Raw genomic sequence first — 22542 nt, 5'->3', positions numbered from 1 at the left:
GACGCCAAGATGGTGGCTATCCACACCCATCTCCATACTAGGCACAAATGTAAGTTACTTTCTGGACCGCCCTCGTATTTATAATTAATTGCATTAAATATAACACATTAATTCTCTTTAAAATTGGATTGCACTTTAAAATAAACACTCTGTTTAATATTAATAAAGAAGAATAGAATTAAACTGACCAAGATTACCCTAAGGAGGTGACTGTAATTATAAACGAGCTTTTTTAAATATTAGTATATTTTTATTATTGGAATTTTTTTAATATAATTTTTTTTGTTTTTATAATTAATTCACTCTTTAAGGAATATGAATATTTTTCTTAAAATATCCCTTAAAGCTTTTTCGGTTACCTTTGTGACTATCCTCATGAGTTATTGAGTATAGCTGCAAAGACGACTCTAAACGTTTTGAATTTTTAAAAAGTTTTATTATACAATTTGGTTAACATAAACAATTTTAAAATTGAGCGCCACCAGACGCTCGCGAGAGCCTTACTACAAGGGTGCCAACACAAAACTGTTCAAAGTGTGTGAAAGTACAATAGATACTAATAATGTTTGTAACAGTTTCTTAAATAATTGGATTCTGAATTTAAAATATATGATAATCTTAAAAGTTTTGTATGCTGAATGTTGAACAAATTAATTAATTATACGTGCATTTTATTATATTAAATTCTCGTCTATTTAATAACCTTTTTTAAGTAATTTGTGAAAAAATTAATTAATATTCTAAAGTGTGTTTTAAGTAATGTTTTCAAATTATTTATTAATTTACCGAATTAATAAATAATTAATTCGTAATCAGTTATGTTAGGATAAGTAATAAAAGCAATGAATTTTGTTCGGTCGTCACATGACTGTTAATTTTCCCTCCATTTCCTATTAACGTCTGTGAGTGTTCAGGTTTGACTCGGCTGTCTGTTTTTATTTAACATCTATTAAAGTATCTAAGAAATCATGAGTGGGCGCGGTAAAGGAGGTAAGTATGTTCTTTATGTTGTTTGGTATTTTACATTGTAAATGAATTTACTGATTTAACGTTTTCCTAATAAACATATATTTGCCGGTTTGACGCTTTCAATGATATTGAATTAAATAATGTTTTACGCCGTCTATTATAGTTTTCTTACTTTTTTTGTTTTATGTCTAAACAATATTAAATCTTATTTTGCTATTAATTTCTATGGACTACAATGTTAATTACTCCGCTAGTGGTTAGGTTATTTTACTGTTTGTTGGTTACAATAATCACATAATCATTAAATGATTTTATCGAAGTAAATTTTTATTTCAAAAAATATAGGTCAACCTATTTAAAATAAAAGGTTAAGTTGGGAATAAAATTATATCATCTGGAACTCATAATTTGGTGCTGTGATTCAACATGAAACATGTTTATGTTTGTTTTGTACAGGTCTGTTTTAGTTTCTTATACTTGGCAAACATTCGGCTAATTCTAACCTTTGGTTATTATTTAATATACTTTAAATCACTTAATCGCATTGCATTTCCTTACTAATTCTTTTTTGTTTACCTTAATTATCAAAAATAAATGTTAGAAAAATGTTCTGAGAACAATGATGTGTATACTTTATTATCCTGGAGGATGTAGAACTTCTTTCAAGATGTCTGTTGGTGATCAAGTTTTCATTCTAATTAAATATATTTTAAGGAAACTATCAGTGCTTGAACTTACCACAGCAACAATAGATTTCATTCTATTTAACTGTTAGAAAAAGTAAGCCAACTTCTAAATAGTCATTGAGATTAGAAAAACCCTCAAAAGTAAGTTTATCACAATTTTGTAATGTATATATAATTTAAACAAAATAGATTTCGGTGCTAGTTTGTGATAGTTTTATTATTAAAACATCACATTTTTATGGCTGTCTTTAATTTTTGTGCAAATTTAAACTACAAAAAATGGAATGTGTTAAATCTTGAAATCAAACTTTGGAAGTCTTTTTAGGTTTATTAATGTTTTTAATGTAAAGGACCCAAATTAAATAGAGAATTTTATAGAAAAAAATTGTGTATATTGGACTGTTTTAGCCTGATCCAATCCAAAAATAATAAAAGTTTATGCTAATGTCTGCAAAGTCAAAGATTAGCATGCACTGCTAAACAAAAATGGCCGCCACTCACAATTGGGTGGAGTAAAAATTAAAAATACTTGTTTTGAACTGCCAATGTATGTGGGAATAACATTAAAATTATTTTAAATGGTCAGGTCCCTCATTGAATAATTCATATGAATTGGCTTGCATTTTTTAACATATACTGCAATTCAATTGTTTTTACTTTGTTAGTAACTGTAAATTTCTCACTAATGGTGGCATGAGCCAGTTTTTAGTTGTAGGGAATTATTTTTGGATTTTATCATGAATTCAGGAAATTATTACAATTTTTTATGAATTAGAACAAAATTGAAAAATAATGTACTTGTGTATTAGCCCATTGACCATAACAATAATGATCCCACTCTTTTTGAAGTCTGACGGAACTTCCCCTTTTTTTGTAAATATTACATACCAGTTTGTATAATCTATCTTATCGCTTCCTCACTTTCCATCCATTCCAGGAGCATTTCTGCCATTCAAATCTTGTAATATCTCTTAAATTCAGATCTCAGTATTGTTTCTCCCATTTCATCCTCTTCAACTTCCTCTTTTTCCTCTATAACACCATTTTCTAATTCATTTCCTCCATATAACTCTTCAATATATTCCACCCACCCATAAACTTTGCCTTTCGTATTATAAATCGGTGTACAATTTTTGTTTAACACATTATTAGATTTTAATTTATGTACCACAAAATTTTCCCTAACTTTCCTGTATTCTCCCGTCTATTTTGCCAATACTCATTTCTCTTTCCACTTCTGAACACTTTTCTTTAATCCACTCTTCTTTCGCTATTTTGCACTTCCTGTTTATAGTATTTCTTAATTGTCGATAGTTCATTTTACTTTCTTCATCACTAGCATTCTTATTATTTTCTATTATATTTTCTACGTTGATCCATCAGCTGCAATATATCGTCTGAAACCCAAGGTTTCCTACCAGTTCTCTTAGTTTCGCCTAAGTTCGCTTCTGCTGATTTAAGAATTTCCTTTTTAACATTCTCGCATTCTTCTTCTACATTTTCTACTTTAACTTTTTTACTCAGACCTCTTGTAATATCCTCCTCAAAAACCTTTTTACCTCCTTCCTCAAGCTTCTCTAAATCCACCGATTCATCTGACACCTTTTCTTCAGGATTTTAAACCCCAATCTACATTTCATTATCACTAAATTATGGTCACTATCAATGTCTGCTCCAGGGTAAGCTTTGCAGTCGACATGTTGATTTCTAAATCTTTCTTTAACCATGATATAATCTGTCTGATACCTTGCAGTATCACCTGGATTTTTCCATATGTATATATTCTTTTTTTTGCTTTGCATTTCTAAAATAATACCAATGAAATAAGTACCACTTATGGTATATTGTTTCAACGAGGGCTCATTACTGCAGTTAATAAAAAATCCAAATGCTTCAAGGTCGAAACCCTGGTTTGTTTGGAGGCATGACTATATACACATTTTTGGCCCAGTTGATCGCAATCAAAAGGCGGGGTGCACAAATATATGTTGCAACAGTTTTAAGTACAAAATTTTTAATTCTACAGTTAATCATTTTTGAGTTAATGCGAGATACATACGTACAGACGTCACACTGAAACTAGTAAAAATGGACATTTCTGTTAAAATCACAAAACCAAATTTTTTTGCGATTACAATACTTCCTTTACTTCATACAAGGAACTAAAAACTGAATTTGTGTATGGTCCATTGTATGTTGATCTGTGCATCATAATTTGATGGTACTACTTATAAAAATTATTTTTTTAAATTTTGTCTTGAAAGGTATTTTCTTTTCTTTTATGATGGATTTCAATAGATCTACTCAGCCCCTCACCAGGTGTTCATCAACTTTTATAACAGTAAAAGGTACTATCTTGATTTTTAGAATTTCACGCGGTTGAAACCAGTTTTCTACGGTTTCCATTTTTTGTTTTAAATTTATAATACTAAAGCTTCTATCACGTTCCAAGTGTCCTCTTACTGGATATGTTCCTTTGTCAGATCAGATCATTTTCTGAGATGCACCAGATAATACATGAACCTAAAAACAAAACATTTTTGTTTTGTCCTCCTGCTGAGTCACAAAACACTTCAATATTTTTAATATCTTCATTCAATATGTCGTACACAAAATGATGTAAAAATTAAATTAAACTGTTTCAGGTTATGTGTAAAATAAGGACTTTCCAGATGACAATACGTGTATATTAAAACTATTAAATACTTAACTGTCTTTTGTAATACATGACATTAGTTGTAATGATATATTTTTCTGGTAATCCTTCACTATTGCAGTAAATTTTTTTGTCTGTTTTTTATGTAATCTGTCATTTTTTTTACACCGGTGAAACATATTAGCCTTTAATTTATGCAAATTATTCATTGTTGTCAGCTTATTTTTTTAATTTTTAACAGCCTCTGTTGGTTGTTGCTGGACTAATATCTTGATACCTGCAACGTACTTGTCATTTTCTACGTGTATTAGACCGTGGGTACCAAAACTTATATTTTTTTGAATATTGTTCTGCATGATTCGTAGGACCCTTAATATTTCACTTAGGAACTCTAACAGTTTTGCTTATGTCCAATTCTTGAGTCGGGTATATTATTTTGCAATCCTTTATATTACACCGGTTGCTTGCTTCTGCCTTTAAATAATCTTATATGGTTTTTGATTGTAACTAATGTTATCAGAAATTTTTAAAGGTCTATTTCTATGCACTCCTCCTTTATGTTTAGCAGACATTCTAACACTTGTAATAGATTTTTGTATATATTCGGCTTTTGTTTTAGTATACAATGAAAAGGACAAAATGCTTTAAAACAAACTACGATCTCCAGTAACATTTCTCTTACAATATATTTAAATGTACAGTTATGTGATTTTGTACTAAGTGTAGGATTTCTACATCTACTTGTTGCACTTGATAAATTCTTATTAAAGAAGCTAAGAAGTAACTATTTTGCTCATGTCTGTCACTCTTTTCATTAAATTTAGAAATAACAACATTCTTCTCAAGGTCTAATAATTTAAAAACTATAACCTGTTACTCAAGCAGTCATCACCCGACTCATGCGAATGAATTTTTAATTTTTTTAGTTACATCTATGATCCTGTCGAGGTTAACTTTACACTTTGTAAGAGTATTTGGATGTTTTTCTTTATCGCTAGTGTCTTGAGTCATTTGAAAATAATAAAAAGAACACAAAACCTACGAGTAGTTATCACACTAATACTGGTTATGGCAATAAAGAAGATGGAAAGCAAACGCATGATGTGACATTACTTATTCTTGCCCGTTAAAATACTGATATAACATATCTTCATAGCTGTTTTTTCCTACAACAAATCCTGATATTAACCTGAAAAGACGGTGTTTCTGATAGTTCATAAAAGTATATTTTTATTATTTATGTATGTATATATTTTTTTTTTATTGATGGTACCAATAACTCAATTTCCTAAAAAAAAATAACATTCCATGTTTTTCCCCTGTATCAGTACTTTCTATTTTTAATGTATGCTGGTCTATATAAAACTATAACACCCGTGTTAGCTTTTTTCATTTTTACCACTCTTGTATTAACTTGCTCTTGGGGTATTGAACCCCAAGAGCAAGTTTTCAAAGATTTTATCGCATCATTATTTTTGATTTTGATGATATTTGGTGTACGATAACTCCCTACATTGTAGCGTCCAAAAAAAATTTTTTTATACTTAAAAAAAAGTTTTTCTTCACTAATAGACTTTTTTCTAACTCGCCAACAGTTAAAAACAGCCATATTCATCACGTTTTCTTTCCAAGTGCTGTACCATTTTTATTTTACATCATACAGAGAATCAAAAAAGGGCTTTTTGGATAGAGTAAAGATGGAACTTCATCTTAGTGTACTCAAAATTCATTTTGTTACATAACCAAATCTTGTAATGTTTACTAAAGTTATGTTTACAGATTTTTTTGTTTTTTTTTTTTTTCAAATTTTTGGCCCAAAAACCACATGTGGGACAGGTGGCAAAAATCTGAAATGTTTACAGCAATAAGTACTTTTTTTTGTACTTTAAAACCATATAAAATTAATTTTGTTACTCAAAGGGATTGACAAGTAATAAAGCCATCAAAACTGCTAAAAACACTTCTTTCTAACAATGTGAACAACGTAAAATTATCAGCATATATTTTTTCACATAATAATGTAGGCCTACTGTATAAAATATTTGGTATATCTATTATTTGATTTGTTACTTTTTAAAGTACGACTCGTACACACAAACTCATGTTTAAACACAAAAGTGAATAGACATGCAAAGACATGTTGTTTAATATTCCATTTTAATTTGTTGAATTAAACTGGAATCCCCCTCTTGGACTATTTATGTGAGATTCGTGGTACTGATCCTTTCAGTCGAATTTTGAAGCACTCTCAAATTTTACACACAGGTTTGCTCCCGATAACAACACATTTTCAAGTCTCTAAGATGCTCCTAAGTTAATGAAAAAATAAATGAATTTCTTACTTGAAAGATAACCTAGTCTGTTTCGGTAAGTTTGGATCTAATATTCGCACATGTTTCAAATACATAATTTTACCAAAACGTAGGACTGTACCTACTATAACAACCGACTGAGTTAAATCATAACACGCTATAGTTTTATAAACAAGTAAGATAGATATATCTTACTCCATCCGCTCCCAGTGTACCCGTCGGATGATAATATTTTCAAGAGGCGCCGTTATCTTAGAATGGATATGACAACAAACTGATGACCACCCGATATTTTAAGCCATTCTTCAAGTATATGAAAAGATTGGCAAAAACATCAAACTTTTAATTTGAGGCTATGACTTTCACATAATCTTACCTATAACCATCAAAGCTTGTCAAATCCATTCTGAGATACCTCCTAAAATTATTTTTTTACCTTTTGGTTCGTTTAATTTAAAAGTGGGGTTTTAAAAATTTTTTACGTAATTTTTGGTTATATACTTGGAACTGTTCTTTGTATCCCTCGGTTTTTGTACTTTTGAGAAATTTAGATTTACGTCATTAGGGTTGTTAGCCAAATTTTGGGAAAACGGCTATAAATTCGTTAGTTTGTTTTATGTGGTGTTTCTTTTTGTATTAACTGTTCTTTTAACTGGAGCTGATGTACACAGCTTTTCATCAAAATTACGTCACTCGCTCGCTCATCTTGGGGATTTAAAATTATACAAACGAAAATTATTAATTAAAAGCTACAGTTCCAAGTAAAGAAACTTAATCGATCGATTATACATACATCAAAAACTATTATGTAGATTAAACTTTACATTTTTCTGTAGGTATCCAAACTCGACTAGCTTAAACGCTGCACCGAACAAAAAATTCATCAGTGTAATCTAGTATCGGTGCATGATGGTTCAGGTGGAGGCATTTTTGATGGACAGGTGGAACCTGTCGCATTTTCCTGCCGTCTAAATACTAGTTGCAACTTTAAAAATACAACTATTTTTATTCGTATTAGTGATTCCTTTAATCTCCTTTGTCTCGGTAACTTAGTCCTTTCCCAAGTCTTCATTAAGTAAAGAACATGTAGAAATACTGCATATGTCAATGCGTTAAAAAAAAATTATTATATTGTTACAGCAGAATTTTACTTGAAAATCATGTATTATTGTTTAATTTTTATCCAGGAAAGGCAAAAGCAAAAGGAAAGTCCAGATCGTCCAGAGCTGGACTTCAATTTCCTGTAGGTCGAATACATAGGTTACTCAAAAGAGGCAATTATGCTGAGAGAGTTGGAGCCGGTGCCCCAGTTTATCTGGGAGCCGTATTAGAATATTTATCAGCGGAAATACTAGAATTAGCGGGAAATGCAGCTCGTGATAATAAAAAAACAAGGTAAGTGGTTTTTCTGTGCGGTTATGTTAATTATTGTTATATGGTTTTTTCTTTGATTCATGAACTATCAGTTTTTTTTCGATGAGTGAGGAACCCCATTTACGGGCGAAGTGTCGGGCTCGCTAACAGGTTCCGCAAAATGTTATTAAGAATGCGTATGTATGCCTGCGCCCTACCGACTATTAAACCTCCTATCTCACCGATCCTCTCCTCGCGGGGCCGGCAATTAAGCATTACTCAGCCCAGGGAGGTGCCTTTGAGCTCAGGGGGTTAAATAGTTCTCGTGCATAATCTCCGTAGCCCACCCACGCAAGCGCGGACGAACTACGGCTCCGCAGGAGGCTGTCCATCCCCCGCACTCACACACTCACCGGGCCTATTCACCTAGTTAGTTGGAAAGATCTTGTAAGCCTAGATCTTTCTCTGGCTATTCTGTTTTCGCCTCTGTCTCCTTACTCCGAATAATGCAGGTGATCATACGGAGGATGGAATCCCATGATTCCTCATCGCGCTGCTTCTTCTGGATGATATTTCCTGGTATAAGAGGACCCAGGTGTCTGTAGTTATGCGGTGATGTCAGATACTTGGCTTCACTGTCCGGGATAATCATGTGCCTCCTCACCTCGAAGCTCCTTCCGGCTAGGACCACCGCTTTCGTTATACGGGGAGCCAAACTCAAGCCCTGTTTCGTCAATCATGACGATGGACTGGTTCGCCTCGAAATAACGACTAATTCACTCCTGGCAACTACTACAAGGGATCCAAATCGTCCGCGTAGGCGACGAATGAGACTCGTTCGGGAGTAAGGCAGGCCAAGCACACCTTCATACACCAGGTTTCACAGAGCAGGTCCAACGACCGAGCCCTGTGGAACCCGCACTGGACATAAAAAACAGACATTGGTCTCCAGTTCATAAACCACCTTCCGGCGCTGCAGATATCTATATAATTAGCCGAAGGTAAGGGAAAATGCGCTTGCTCTCTAGGGCTCTAAAAATGGACGCCAAGCTAACGGAATCAAGTGCATTCTGGACGTCCAAGAGTATCACCGCTGGAATACTCCTGGAACGCCAGTTGTCATAAGCGGTCCGTTCCGCCAAAACCATGATAAGCTTCGCGGCATCTACCGTGAAACTACCCTGCCTAAAGCCGTTCTGTATGTTGCCCAGTCCACCCCTAGCCTCAACTTTCTGCTGTAGCCTAACCACGAGTAACCTTTTGAACAGCTTACAAAAGGTGTTCGTCAAGCACAACGGTCGATAAGCTGTGGTTTCTTCACGACCACGAGGCTTCTTAATGAATACTAGCCTGGAGATTTTCCACTCATCTGGTATATGGTTGTGTATGATCATATTATTCATGGCATTGAGGACAGGAATCAAGGCAACTTCCGTGACAATCTTCAGCACCTCTGCCGCGATCCCGTTCGGTCCTGGGGTCGTCTTATATGAGGTTTCATACCACGCAAGCCGCGAAAAGTTCATGTATCTCAAACAAAGACAGGTCATCCGCAATGATGTCCACTCAAGGGGGATCGACCGCTCTCGGGAAGAGGTTGTCGAACAAATCCAAGATCTGAGCAGCAGTAAGGGTAGGGAGACATCCAAATGTCCCATGACTATCTTGAAGCCGTCCCCTCATATGTCGTGATCAATCTCCAGGCAGAGAGTCTTCCAAGCGTTTCTCTTGGCCCTCTTGATAGCAATATTGTAGCTGCGCCGGCTGAACTGATAAGTGAGTGGAATCACCCCTCCGAAAGGTGGGCTCATCGTTGTTTATACATACAGGGTGTCCGATATAAAACGCAACCCAACCTTATATTGGTAGGTATTGAAATAATAAAAAGGCATGTGTAAATGTAAGTGTAATTTTTATTATTACCATCCATTACCTTACATTTAGAGTAAATGTTTTTCAAAGTTTGTGGCTGGATATTTAATACAGCTTGTTCAATATTGACTTTCAAGTGTTCGCGGTTTGTTGCTGTAGGCTTTTTCTTTAAGGTAACCCCCCATAGAAAAAAATCTGCCGCAGTCTAATCTGGAGATCTTGGTAGCCACAAGCATCGACCGATAACACGATTACCAATGAATTCCCCAACGAAATCAGAAGTTGAACCTGCGTAGTGCGATGTCGCACCGTCATGTTGTAGCCAGTAAAGACTGTATTCCTCTTCCAAGAGTGCAATGAATTGAAATAAAATATCCTGATATCGTTCTGCATTAATTGTGTACTCGAAAAAAATAGGACCGATTATTTTCTTCCGCGATATCGCGCACCACACGCCCAACTTCTGCGGGTGTGATTGTTTTTCGTGATAAACGTGGGGATTTTCAGCACTCCAAATTCTACTGTTTTGGCTGTTTACGTAGCCATCTAAATGAAACCGTGCTTCATCTGTGAAAAATAACGAATCCATAACATTAATTCCCTCACGCAGAAATCGACGGAACCGTTGACAATATTGTAGCCGTTTTTCTTTGTCGGGCTCAAGAAGTAGATGAACCGTTTGAATGCGATAAGGTCGTAATTGTAATTGTTTGGTCGCCCGATGAACAGTTGATTTAGACAAATTAATTTCAGCAGACAAACGACTGATCGATTTATTTGGCGTGGCGAGTAATCAATCGGTCTTTGATTTCAGTGACTGTATCTGTATTCAACACTGACTCAGATCTTTTGTGTTCCTTGTTATTAACAGAACCAGTCTCTCTAAATTTTGCAACTAACCTTAATACTGATGTTTTGTTAGGAGCTGGTTTATCTGGGTACTTACAAGTACGACATTACAATGAAATCACGTTCATCTAGCGAAAACGCCATCTTGTCTCTAGCAATACACTGAACGTTATGATTGCATTGTTGTTACTATCGGTAGTGTTCTACTGCGTCGCCGCGATGTTCAGATATTGGACGAGTCCATTTCAGTAACGAGTAGGGGAGTAAGCTTGACTTTTGAAATTTCATGGATGAGTGATTGATGGGTTGCGTTTTATATGGGACACCCTGTATTATGTCAAACGCATTGACCAAATCACCAAGATGAGTACTGCGTGCGTTCCGTTGGACGCCCGCAAAGACCAAGGATTTGGCATTAAAATCCCCGAAGACTGTGATCCTCTGCCCTCGAAACCCCGCGATGCAGTCAAAAAGATGGTCCAAAAATTCTACATATGCCTCTATGTCTGTATTGGGGGAGTTGTAGCGAGAGAAAACCACCACTTTTCCAGTATCAGTTCAAACGTATCCCAGACCACGCCCAGAGTTGATACGTGGTGTACCAGCAACGGAAAGCCGAGGCAAGCGTCACACTGTCTGAAGCCACCTGTCATCCACGACTGAGTTCTTGTTGAGTTTGGAGATGGCCAACAAGTCAGCACCATGCTGGAGGGCCACTTGCCAGCAATTGTCGACTGCCTGTTCACCTATTTGTTGCAGAATCTTCGCTCAGTGCAGGCACCGCCCAACGACTTGTGATTTATCCTTCGAGCCACACAGCACACAACTTGATTTTTATCCAGTGCTGCCTTCTATGCCCCGGCTTACCATAGCTGTGCGATCTTCTCTCTCAAGGCCCAATCCACAATCCCGTGTAACACGGCTTTGAGAGTGTCAGTTGCCTCTACTTCCCTGTGAGGCCATGCCAGACCCGACTATGCCATTTCTGACAACCCCCGCCCACGCCCCAGTGGCTGAGTCTCGATCTAATAAGCGCCTGCCTCTAATCCGGGGTTCCCTACCGGGGCCCCAGATCGCATCTCTGCCCCCCCCAGGACCCCATTCAATCTCCGTTCAATTATTGAAGGTGGGCGCTGGAGCATCCCACCCATCCTGAACGGGGCTGTCCTCACTACCCTAATGCTAACACCTCTCACCAATCTACCACTTCTTTCAGATGATGTTCCCTACTACTTTACTGACTATTGACCAGTTCCGCTCACCATGAACCATTACTTCCACTATATTATCTGCGGTAATCTCTCCCAACCACGTCCACATCATCATCCTGTCTTCCTCCCACCTTGGGCACTGGAAGACAGTATGTTCCGCGGTATCCCGCTTTCCACCATCCGTCCATCCCGATTGGGGATTGAATTATCGTACCATGCATATCCTTTACAAAGGTGTTAGCGAAGCTGTTATGCTATATGCTTCATATGTCTGACTTTTATGTGTTCGCTTGACTTTTATGTGTTATGGTTTGCAGGCCAACTGTTATAGAACAGTCTCGCATGAGGCATTCTGTGTTACAGTTGGTGTCAACCCAATATATATTTTGGCTACTTAGCGTAAGTAATGTTACATTTCCAAGGTAAATAACCTACTGACGTCAGAACGAAAGCAGGAGATTGAAGACCGGGGCCTTGCGTCTTGGCAAGTCAGGTGGGACAAATCCCTAACAGGTTGCTATACGCATGGTATATTTTCTATAGTTCCTAATGTAGGTGTAATTAGATGGGTTTCCCCCAATCAATATGTCACAGTTTCTCTCTGGGCATGGTGCCCTTCGGGCGAGTTTGGCTGGGTTTCATTACGTGGATTCGAATCAATACCCGGATTGTGGGACTGATGATACAGTTGATCACATCCTCTATGTCTGTCCCCAATACGAGGTTGAACATTCACGAGCTATTAGGAAACTTTTTGGAATGGCTAACATCACACTCTGGGATATGATGCACAACATGTATGTGGTAACAAGGTCTAACTTGCATTGTATCATTATTTCTAACAAGTTGCATTCAGGTTAAACCATTTAACTTTTTGAAGTTTAATATGTCATGTTCTACAGTGTTATATGAGGTTTGTAAATAAAGTAATGAGACTGGTTCAAAAAAACTTTTTATTTACAATCCAATTATACATGTACTCTATCACCTTCAAAATAGTTCCCTTGAAAAGCCACGTAACACTTCAAACGGTTTTCCCACTCTTCATAGCATGTTGGATCTCAGAAACCGGAATGTCCTTCAGATGGTTAGTTACATTTGTTTTCTACTGTTCCCAAATGATATCCAGAAACAGGAAAAAGTTGCAGGAACTGAAGTCAGGTGAATAAGGTGGTTGAGGAACTTCAGGAATGTTTTTCTTTACCAAAAACTCATTAATTGAGAGTGCAGTGTAACAAGATGCATTGTCATGAACCAGATCCAGTTGTCTTTGATGGCAGGACCCGCAGGCAACTCTTTTCCACAGTCTTTCAAGAATTTCTTTGTAAACATATTGATTTACAGTCTGCCCTGTAGTTAAAAAACTACTTATGGACAATGCCATTTCTATTGAAGAAACAAATTAGTATTGTTTTCATTTTCTCATTTTTGCTTTTTTGAGACATGGTGAGTTTGAAGTGTGCCACTACTTGCTGTGGCATTTTGTTTCTGGGTTGTAATCAAATATCCGAGATACATCATCAGTAATATTTTTTAGAAAATCAGGATCAGTTTCAATTCACCCTAGAAGATCGCGGCACACTTCCACCCTGTTGTTTTTCTGTTCCAACAGTGTGGTTTTTTGGGACCAATTTTGCACAAACGTTTTTCATCTTCAATTGTTCTGCAATTATTCTGACAGTTAATCGCCGGTTGTACCATATCAAGTCTCTGATTCGCTCAATATTGTCATCACTTTTTGACATTAACAGTCTTCCAGAGCATGGATCGTCCACAACTAATTCCTGTTATGAAAATGCCTTAAACCACTTAAAAACTGGGGCTCGTGACAGAGTTTCATCTTCATACACCCATTTCAATTTTGGAAAAGTTTCAGTAACATTCTCATAGAGTTTTAACACAAAACTTGATTACATAACGTTGCTGATAATTAGTATCGCTCATTTTTGTAACACACAACAAAAATCGTTTCATGAAATATTGTTTACATCTCATGTAGCTACAATAGACTAAAAATATTAATACCTAATATAAATTAGCAGTTCATATAACCAAATGTTTACTAGTAACTTTACAGTGTGGCCACTGTGGCTGCCAAAAAAAAAACTAGTCTAATTACTTTATTTACAGACCTCATATATCTTTGTCAAAAAATTTGGGATTAAGTCTACTAGTAGTGTCATCACCCATCTGACCCCCAACAGATAAATGATTGATTGTAGCCCTAAGATAACTCATAAAAGTTAATTAACTTTTTGTTAATAACATTGAACAGAAATCATTTAATTCTGTAAAAAGCTGTTATAGATGATTTTCAATTTGTTCTATAATTAAATTTGTTTATATGAAGCACCTTGTTTTTTAGAAAATTGTGAAACGACTCCCTGACAGGGAGTCTTACTCTTTTAGATTTTGGGTGTTGGCGTCTCCATGGCCCTAGCCTCAGCAGCTTTTCTTCCCACTACTCACAAAGCTGCTGAACATTTTACACTACACAAATTACAACATATACCCTTACACAACAACACCATACACTATTTCTTCTTACACTTATATTCGGTGAAGTTGGGACACGTTATGAAACACAGCCACAACCCAAGGTGTAAACTATCATGCTGATAGGTTTTGGCTCTACATAGTGAGTCTTAAATTTTGTCTTCTGGGCACCTGGGTGAACCCAGTTGTATTAAACCCTAGCTCCAGTATGCGCGCACTCTGCTGGAGTGGTCAGTTAAATCGCCGGGACTCTTGGGAAACATATGGCAGTTCCAAACTGAATTCTTTCAGTTGTTGTTGGTCCACTTGAAAAAAAAAACAGGGTTTTAAAGAGACTTTGAGTGACATCAGCCGAGGAACTAGTGATAAGGAAACTAGAAATGTTACGGAGATTGAAGTTTCTTGTTTTGAGGTACAACAAGAAAGATCAGTCCTTTGAAAAGATACCACCCTTCATAATAAATAATAGCATCGTAACAGCTTGTGAGTCCCCGAAATCTGTTAGAAAGCTCAGGAGTGGCACTCTGCTTGTTGTAGTAAGTAACAAAAAACAATACTGAAAACTGCTAGCCTTAAGTATATAGGGACTGATTGAGTGATAGTGGTTTCCCATAACATGCTAAATTTTAGCAAGGGGTTTATCTTTTGCCATGACCTGGCTGACGTTAAGTTGCCATTAATTACAGAATAGTTGTCTGTGCCACAAATTATGAGAAGAAAGAATGGTGATGTATCAACATCAATCAGTCCAACTGTTTCCGATTGAATAAAGGTTGGTTACTTTTCTGTTCATGTGCTACCTCGTGTACCAAATCCCACTGGTACATATGCTGCTTCCAATGTCAGGGTTTTGGTCACACCAAACTTGGTTGCCAAAAGGAACAGGTTTATCACCGTGCAACCATACAGGACATGATAGCACATGCACTGAGGAAGAAAAATGTATAAACTGTAAAGGTCCACACTCAGGAATGTCCATGTTATAAGGAAGAAAAAGCCATATTAAAGATCTCTACTGAGCAGAAAGTGTCCTCTCTGGTGGCACATTGGGAATACAGAAAATTCCGCAGCATGAGGAATCCTGTACAACCTGGTATTAGTTTCATACAAGACCTCTCAAACAACGTACAAAAAGACAAAGAATGCACATTGAGCAAAGAATTGACCAAACTAGTAGAAGCTCTCCCTAACAGCTGCTATTTCAGCATTAAGTATTGGCAAGAAAAAGTAACTTCTGCAAAAAAAATGATGGTCTATCTAAATTCACATTAGTTCTTACACCAACACATACAGTTTCTTCTGCACCTATCATTACGCAGCAAACAACTAAGATACCTGTGAAGGGATCTATAAAATATTGCCTGGAATGGCATCTCTATCCGCCCAAGCTTCCAAGTCTGCTCCACCATCTGAGACTTCTATGACGATATGGTGGCAGATGAAGTGGCCGAAAAAGCAGAGTACTTCTTAAAAGTCTTAAAATCCAAGAACAAAAACCGTACAGTATTTTATAAGTATTCTACAGGCAGAGTTTTTATGTATAACGAAAAAAATTATTTTTTACGACTACAAATATTATTCAGTGGAATTATTCCGGTCTCCATTCTGGCTCTGAGGATATTAAAATCCTTTAAAAACTATCTGCAGAAGATTCAACTCTGTCCTCAGGAAAATGTCCGTTCATGAACACATCTGCAAAAGATACAGCCATCAAACTGAGGGGAGAGGGAGTAAAGGTGTAGCAGTTTTCCTCAAGGAAAATTGTAATAGCCACCCATATTCCGCTAGAAACAAACATCCCTGCAGTCTCAGTGAAGATATTGGCACCATTCAAAATAAAATCTGCAACTTATACCTACCTCCAAATTTTGAAATCTGTGAAAATAATCTGTCTAGTCTGTTTTCACAGATTCCATTACCCTGCCTAATAATAATTGGCAGTTTTAATGCCATTATTATTCATGGGGCTCAACATCATGTTCTTCCTGTGGCATTGTAATGATAACTGAGACAGAACTTAGTCTCTGCTTATTGAATGATGGATCATACAAGTTTGTATCATCTTCAGGTACATTTTCATGCGTCAGTCTATCTTTGTTTTCAGCAAACTTACTTCCACGTCTTGCGTAGTGTGTTTCCAAAATCTTTGGAATCGATTACAGACCAGTTGTAATCAGATACTGCACTATGACATCTTTTGTGTATCTATAATAGAATAATCTCTTAAGTATTTCCAGATTCTCGGTCAGAAGCACTGGTGATCCCCGTACTGAAACCTGGTATAGATATAACAAAAGTTATTATTCTCTCTCCTTGAGCAGTACCCTGTGCAAGTTGATTGAACAAGTTGTAAACCGTTGTGTAGAGTGGTATCTTGAAATAAACGGCCTAATTACCCCAGAACAATGCTGTTTTTGCCAAGGTAGATTGTCTGTTTATCATGTAGTTGCCTTGGAAGCTGTTATTCAAAACGCAAAAGATGTACAACACGGCATGGAGGAGAGGATCCTAAATATATTTAATGAATGGGGTATACAAGGAAATCATGGGTTTCCTCAGTAGTCAGTCCTTTCAAGTTCGAGTTGGAACACTAGGTTCACAATAGGAAATGGAATACCACAGGTGAATCCTAATGGATTCACAGATTTTTAGATGGCTCTAAAAACTTTAATTCTGTTGGTTTAGCTTTTGTGGTTAACAGCAGAACATAGACTTATGGTGTCAGTATTTTCTTTGTTGAGATGTATGCTATTAATAAGGTCTTAAATATAATTATCCCAATATTTTGCATCTACTTGTCTGCTCAGATTCCTTACCAGTGATTAGTGACATGTACTTCAGACACCATCTTGTCTGTGAGATTCAAGGTGTTATTTGTCAAATGACTTAACATAATACGACTGTGAGGTTATGCTGGATCCCCAACCTTATTGGAATTTCAGACAATGAGTGAGCTGATAGTGCAGTAAAAGAGGCTTTTTCCAGCCTCCTTGCTGTTTCAAACAATCTTGTCTGTTTTCTGAAGAGGATGGGTGGTTCATATGAATGGCTAAGCGAATGGAATGCTACCATCAATAATAAGCTTCATCCAGTTAAGAACACTGTGTAACCGTGGAGCTCCTCATGCAGGAATAACTGTCAAGAGGAGGTTATTATTTGTGAATAGGGGATATTAGGCTCACTCATAGATATCTCATGACTCAGACAGATGCACTCATTTGTGCTCGTTGCAACTGCCAACTAACAGCAGTGCACTACATCCTTGTGGATTGTCTGTTATGCGGCTGGGCATTACAAGATTAAACTAGGGGCTAACATACAAAATATGCTAGGGAATAATGAAATGTCATTATCTTATGTTCTTTGATTTCTTAGAGCTGTTTGCTTATATTCTAATATTTCAATTTTAATAAAGTATGTTTCAGTTAATTATGCCATTTGGCATATTTCAGATTGTAATTTTATTGTGTTAGTTCATTAATATAATAAATAATAATACATTATGTATCCGGGCGCTCATGGTGGTACTTTGTTGGGCACCTAGGGAAAAAAAAGATTATTTTTATTTCAGTAAGATTGTATTTTCCCAAGAGTATTACTATTAAAAATCACATTTTATTATTTTAAGAAACTCGGCCAAAGTTCTAGTCTACATGAATAGAATTCAGCATAAATAATAATAATAATAATAATAATAATAGGTAGTCTAAAATATATTGAGCCTTTTTTGTAGGAGATTGCCATATTCCGGCAGAAGTTAAGGAAGACTAGCATGTAAGCAGCCATGACATCGCCAGTAACCTAAACATCAGTCATCAAACAGTGTTAATCCATTTGGAGAAAGCTACATCCCAACCCCCCTCCGTTTCTAGCCCTGATGGGCTTTAACAGGAGTCTTCTTTAGACCCTCTAACTGATTACACCTCACAGTAATAAGGCATTGGTTGGGATGCCATTGATGTAAATGCTTCAGTAGACATTTACATCTGTGAATTTTTTAATTGGGATTTTGCATTTGCCGCAGACCTTATCCGGACATCTTGAATGTATGTCCTACATTGTTGCCCTCTAAACTAGCTAACCAAGTTCGTGGAAGCATGAACCCCTGCACCTAGTTCTACACTTTACAGAGCCAATTGTGTGTAAATGTCTCTTAGATCAAGGCAATAGAAATAAACAACATACCACCAGCAATGTTGCTCGCAACAACGTAATTTACTCCTAGCTCCTTTTGTGAACTAATTTTTAGTTCGTACCTCTGACTTAGGTATAGTTGGACTCCGATCTGGTCTACAAGGGAGAGGCGGACATACCTCCTTCTCCCACTCAGCTCCATCACAGAGTCCCATGTGACATTTACTTCACTTACTACCATCGTCGAAATGTCGCTGCACCCACACCTGCATGGGAGTCCATGTCCCCAGCAGTGTAGTTGCCATCCCATCGATAGTGATGCTTGCTTGTTCAAAACGACGCTACACCCACAGCTGCATGATCACCCGTACACCCAGCAGTGCATTCATCGCTCTGCCGACAGCTTACATTCAGTATTAATCACCACAAATTCTATCTGACCGTGGCTTAATACGCCTACCTCCGGCCAATCAACTGTTCAGACAGGCCCTAGCCACTCAGGGTGCTATTCTACTTATACTTCCTCAGTAGTCCTGCTGAGTGCAGGGAAACAAAGCAAGCCAGCCGCAATAGCCTATTCTCTGCAAGTCTTCCAGTCGACACAGATCAAGAAAGAAATTTACTCTCTCAGGTTTCCTGACAACTCTAGTATGTTCAGCCTCATACCAGGAACAGACATAGAGGACATGGTCCACAGTGTCATCGAATCTACAATTCGGACAGAAGCCCGAATCAACCAAACCAAACCTAGCCAAACTATCCCTAAATGCACAGTGTCCTGAAAGGAATTGAGTTGTGTGCCGATTGGGAGAAACCCAGCCAATTGCTCGCAGCTCACTAACATTTGGAAGTATACCATGCGTACATCGACCAGTAGAAGAATCTTTCCACCTAACTTGCCAAGAGTCAAAACCTTGGTTTTCGATTTCTCACAAACGCCCAGAATTAAGAAGTCTTGGAAATATACCGCTCGCTATGTTCAGTAGCTAGAATATCTATGGGTTTTATGCCAGCAGTCACAGAGACTGCCTCTCTGGAGACAGTTCTGTAACCTCTGGCAATGGCTAACTGCAGAAGACACTGAGCTAGAAAGCCGGCTACAATAAGAAGCTCAACATTTGAGTTGCACATGATCTGACTAAGAAAATTTTCTATCTGCGAATCTGCTGAAACGTTATGAAATCTAGCCATTTCTGAAGCGATTGATCACAAATGATGAAAAGTGGATAACCTATGACAACAATTTGCGTAAAAGATCGTGATCAAAGTAAGGAGAAGCATCACAGTCCACGGCAAAGGTCACACTGATGCCCAGGAATGTTATGCTGTGGGATTGGAAGGGCATCATGCATCACGAACTGCTGCTGCCAGGCAGCATGATAAGACTCAGACCTGTGCTGTTGATAATAGTGGGATTGCACGTAGTGATTCAAAAGAAATATCCATAACTGGTCAATAGAAGGGGTGTTGTTTACCATAATAACACTGCCAGACTGCATACATCTTTAATAACGCATCAGAAATTGAGAAAACTTTAATAGGAGGTTTTAATGCATCAATCGTGTAGCCCGGACCTGGGACTGTCAGACTATCATTTGTTTCACTCTCTGCAGAACTCCCTGAATGGTATTAAGTTAGTTTCAAAGAGACCTGTAAAAATCACGTCACAATTTTTTGACCAGAAATTCTATGGCAACAGGATTATGTTATTGCTGGATAAATGGCAGGTCATCAAAAAAGATTGTGCATATGTGGTCTCATGTTATCTTCCATTAACAATAAAGGTATTTCAATGTTTGCCTCCAAAGGCTTAATATTTTTTAGACATGATATTAAATATAAATAATGAATTCTGCATTTTTAACAATATATGTTACAGAGAAAAATATTGCAACTTATAAATGCCAATATCATTGTTTTTATTGGTGTATAATATACATTTTATTATATCATAATTAATATTAAATGTTGCTATCTTACATTAAGATGACAGCTAGATTGCTGTAATTATTTTTGTATTAGGTTTTTCTGTATTTACTATTTAAGATTAAAATAAAGAAATGAACTTAATTTTATCGGCTGCTAATCATGTCGATAACCTACTATCCTATAAAACAATTCACACCCCTTACATTTATATCAATAACTTCATTTACAGTTGTATTGTCTAATTAAAAATGTGAAATAAATAATGAAATAAGTAGATCGATATGAAAATATTCAGTACTGACAAGTCTTTCTGCTGTCATGAAGAAAAAATACCAAAGTAGTAACATATTACTTGCTTTAGAAATACTTCCATGTATTAATTGAACATGTGAAATCTAGTTTTCTCATTCTTTAGCAGCTGCTTGGAAATTAAATAGAAACATAGATCACTGATTTTTTTTTTAATACATTCTCTTTGCACAAATATAATTCAGTTCTGTTTTCAATGCTTCTTAATTCTTCATGCAAATCAAAGTTTTACATAAATATAAGTTATTAATTACATTAAATAATTTTTTTGTTTTATTTTTAGAATAATACCACGCCATTTGCAACTTGCAATCCGAAATGATGAAGAGTTAAGTAAATTGTTATCTGGTGTGACTATTGCTCAAGGTGGTGTTCTTCCAAACATTCAGTCTGTTTTATTGCCTAAGAAAGCAGCAGGATCATCATCTGTATCAAAAGGAAAATCTGGTCCTAGCCAGGAATTTTAATAGATGTCATTTGTGTGTGTAAAATTATGTTTTTGTTTTTTTTACAATCTGTAGTGGTGATTTTTAACTTCAAAGAAATTGTTGTAATATTTGTTATAATATATATTAATCTGATGTAACCTGTATACATATATATTTTAAACCCGATTCATAATATTTTAATTTATTCTAGAAATGTTTTTTTAATTATGATAGTGTTGCCTTAAATTTGGTTAAATTTATACTTAAGAAATTTGACTTACATTTACTTTACTTGTTGTATTATAATATATATATATAATGTATTATATATAAAACTTGTGTATTATAATAAAAAGTAGTTAGGTATGAAACTAGTTTTTATTTATTACATTTAGCATACAAAATATTTAGCACACATTTAACAAATGCAGCATATAGTCTGTAGTGAATTCATACTGTTTATTATATAATATACAAGTTTAAAGTAAACATAATATCAATTTCCTAGCTTATCTACAAATGTAAGGTGGCAACACTTGGTCATACTTTAAAAAATGTTTAAATAAATTAAAATCATGAATCGGGGTAATATATCTTAATCTGTCTTCATGTTGAGAATTTTGAATATGTATAACCAACTTTTATATTTAAAACAGTTAAGTATTTATTTTAATCCATTTTTTATTTATTTATTTATTTTTTGTTACCTTTTCAATTTTGTTACCTTTAGTGCCTTGATATTGTAATGTTAATTTATGGTATATACATATAAATTAGTTTTATTTTATTTTGTGGAATTGTAAGAATGTTAGACTGAAATTTTGGGGAAAACTTAATAAAAACCCCCTTAGTTTTTATTTTACATGTATTTATTATTGTTGAAATCTGTTGTATTTGTTAACTATGTTCTGTATAATAAGTATGTTAAATTAAGAGTTAATGTACTTGCAAAAAATAACTATTTTTATATTGCTGTTGAAGGACAGTAAGTAAGGTTTCAAATCAGTTTCATAATGTAAAGGATAATCAGGTTAATTTTAATTACTAAAAATTAAATTTTACAGTAAAAATGTTATTTACTTTCTTTCATTCACCATTAATAATTCCTAAAAGCACTTGGAGGCTTGGGTAATACGTTTCTTCCTGTTTCTAACTTACTACATATAAAATGGTAGGTAGTAGTTTAAATCATGAAAAGCTAGAGTTGTATATGTTAAAAACTATACTAATAATGATAAAAAATGTATGAAAACTCAAAAATATAAATGTCATAATTTAATTTTCTTTTTTATATTTAATGTTAAGTTTATCACTAATAAATGAATTCAATGATTTTAA

General features: G+C 35.7%; 1 protein-coding gene across 1 annotated transcript; it reads left to right on the top strand.

The window, feature by feature from the left end:
- Window positions 1-852: 852 nt before the first annotated feature.
- Window positions 853-22542, top strand: LOC142324671 (histone H2A-like). The gene is made up of 3 exons (XM_075365548.1): window positions 853-990; window positions 7811-8018; window positions 21060-22542. The coding sequence occupies exons 1-3, from the start codon at window positions 969-971 to the stop codon at window positions 21241-21243; spliced, it is 414 nt and encodes a 137-aa protein (XP_075221663.1). The 5' UTR covers window positions 853-968; the 3' UTR covers window positions 21244-22542.

This window comes from Lycorma delicatula, chromosome 5 (assembly GCF_047948215.1).
Source record: "Lycorma delicatula isolate Av1 chromosome 5, ASM4794821v1, whole genome shotgun sequence".
Taxonomy (NCBI): Eukaryota; Metazoa; Arthropoda; class Insecta; order Hemiptera; family Fulgoridae; genus Lycorma; species Lycorma delicatula.
Note: the sequence above shows the minus strand (reverse complement) of the source record. Positions and strands in the feature narration are given on the sequence as shown.

Coding starts and splice junctions, on each gene's coding strand:
- LOC142324671 (XM_075365548.1), top strand. CDS start 969: ATGAGTGGGCGCGGTAAAGGAG. Junction 991..7,810: donor GAGTGGGCGCGGTAAAGGAG/GTAAGTATGTTC, acceptor ATTTTTATCCAG/GAAAGGCAAAAGCAAAAGGA. Junction 8,019..21,059: donor CGTGATAATAAAAAAACAAG/GTAAGTGGTTTT, acceptor TTTTATTTTTAG/AATAATACCACGCCATTTGC.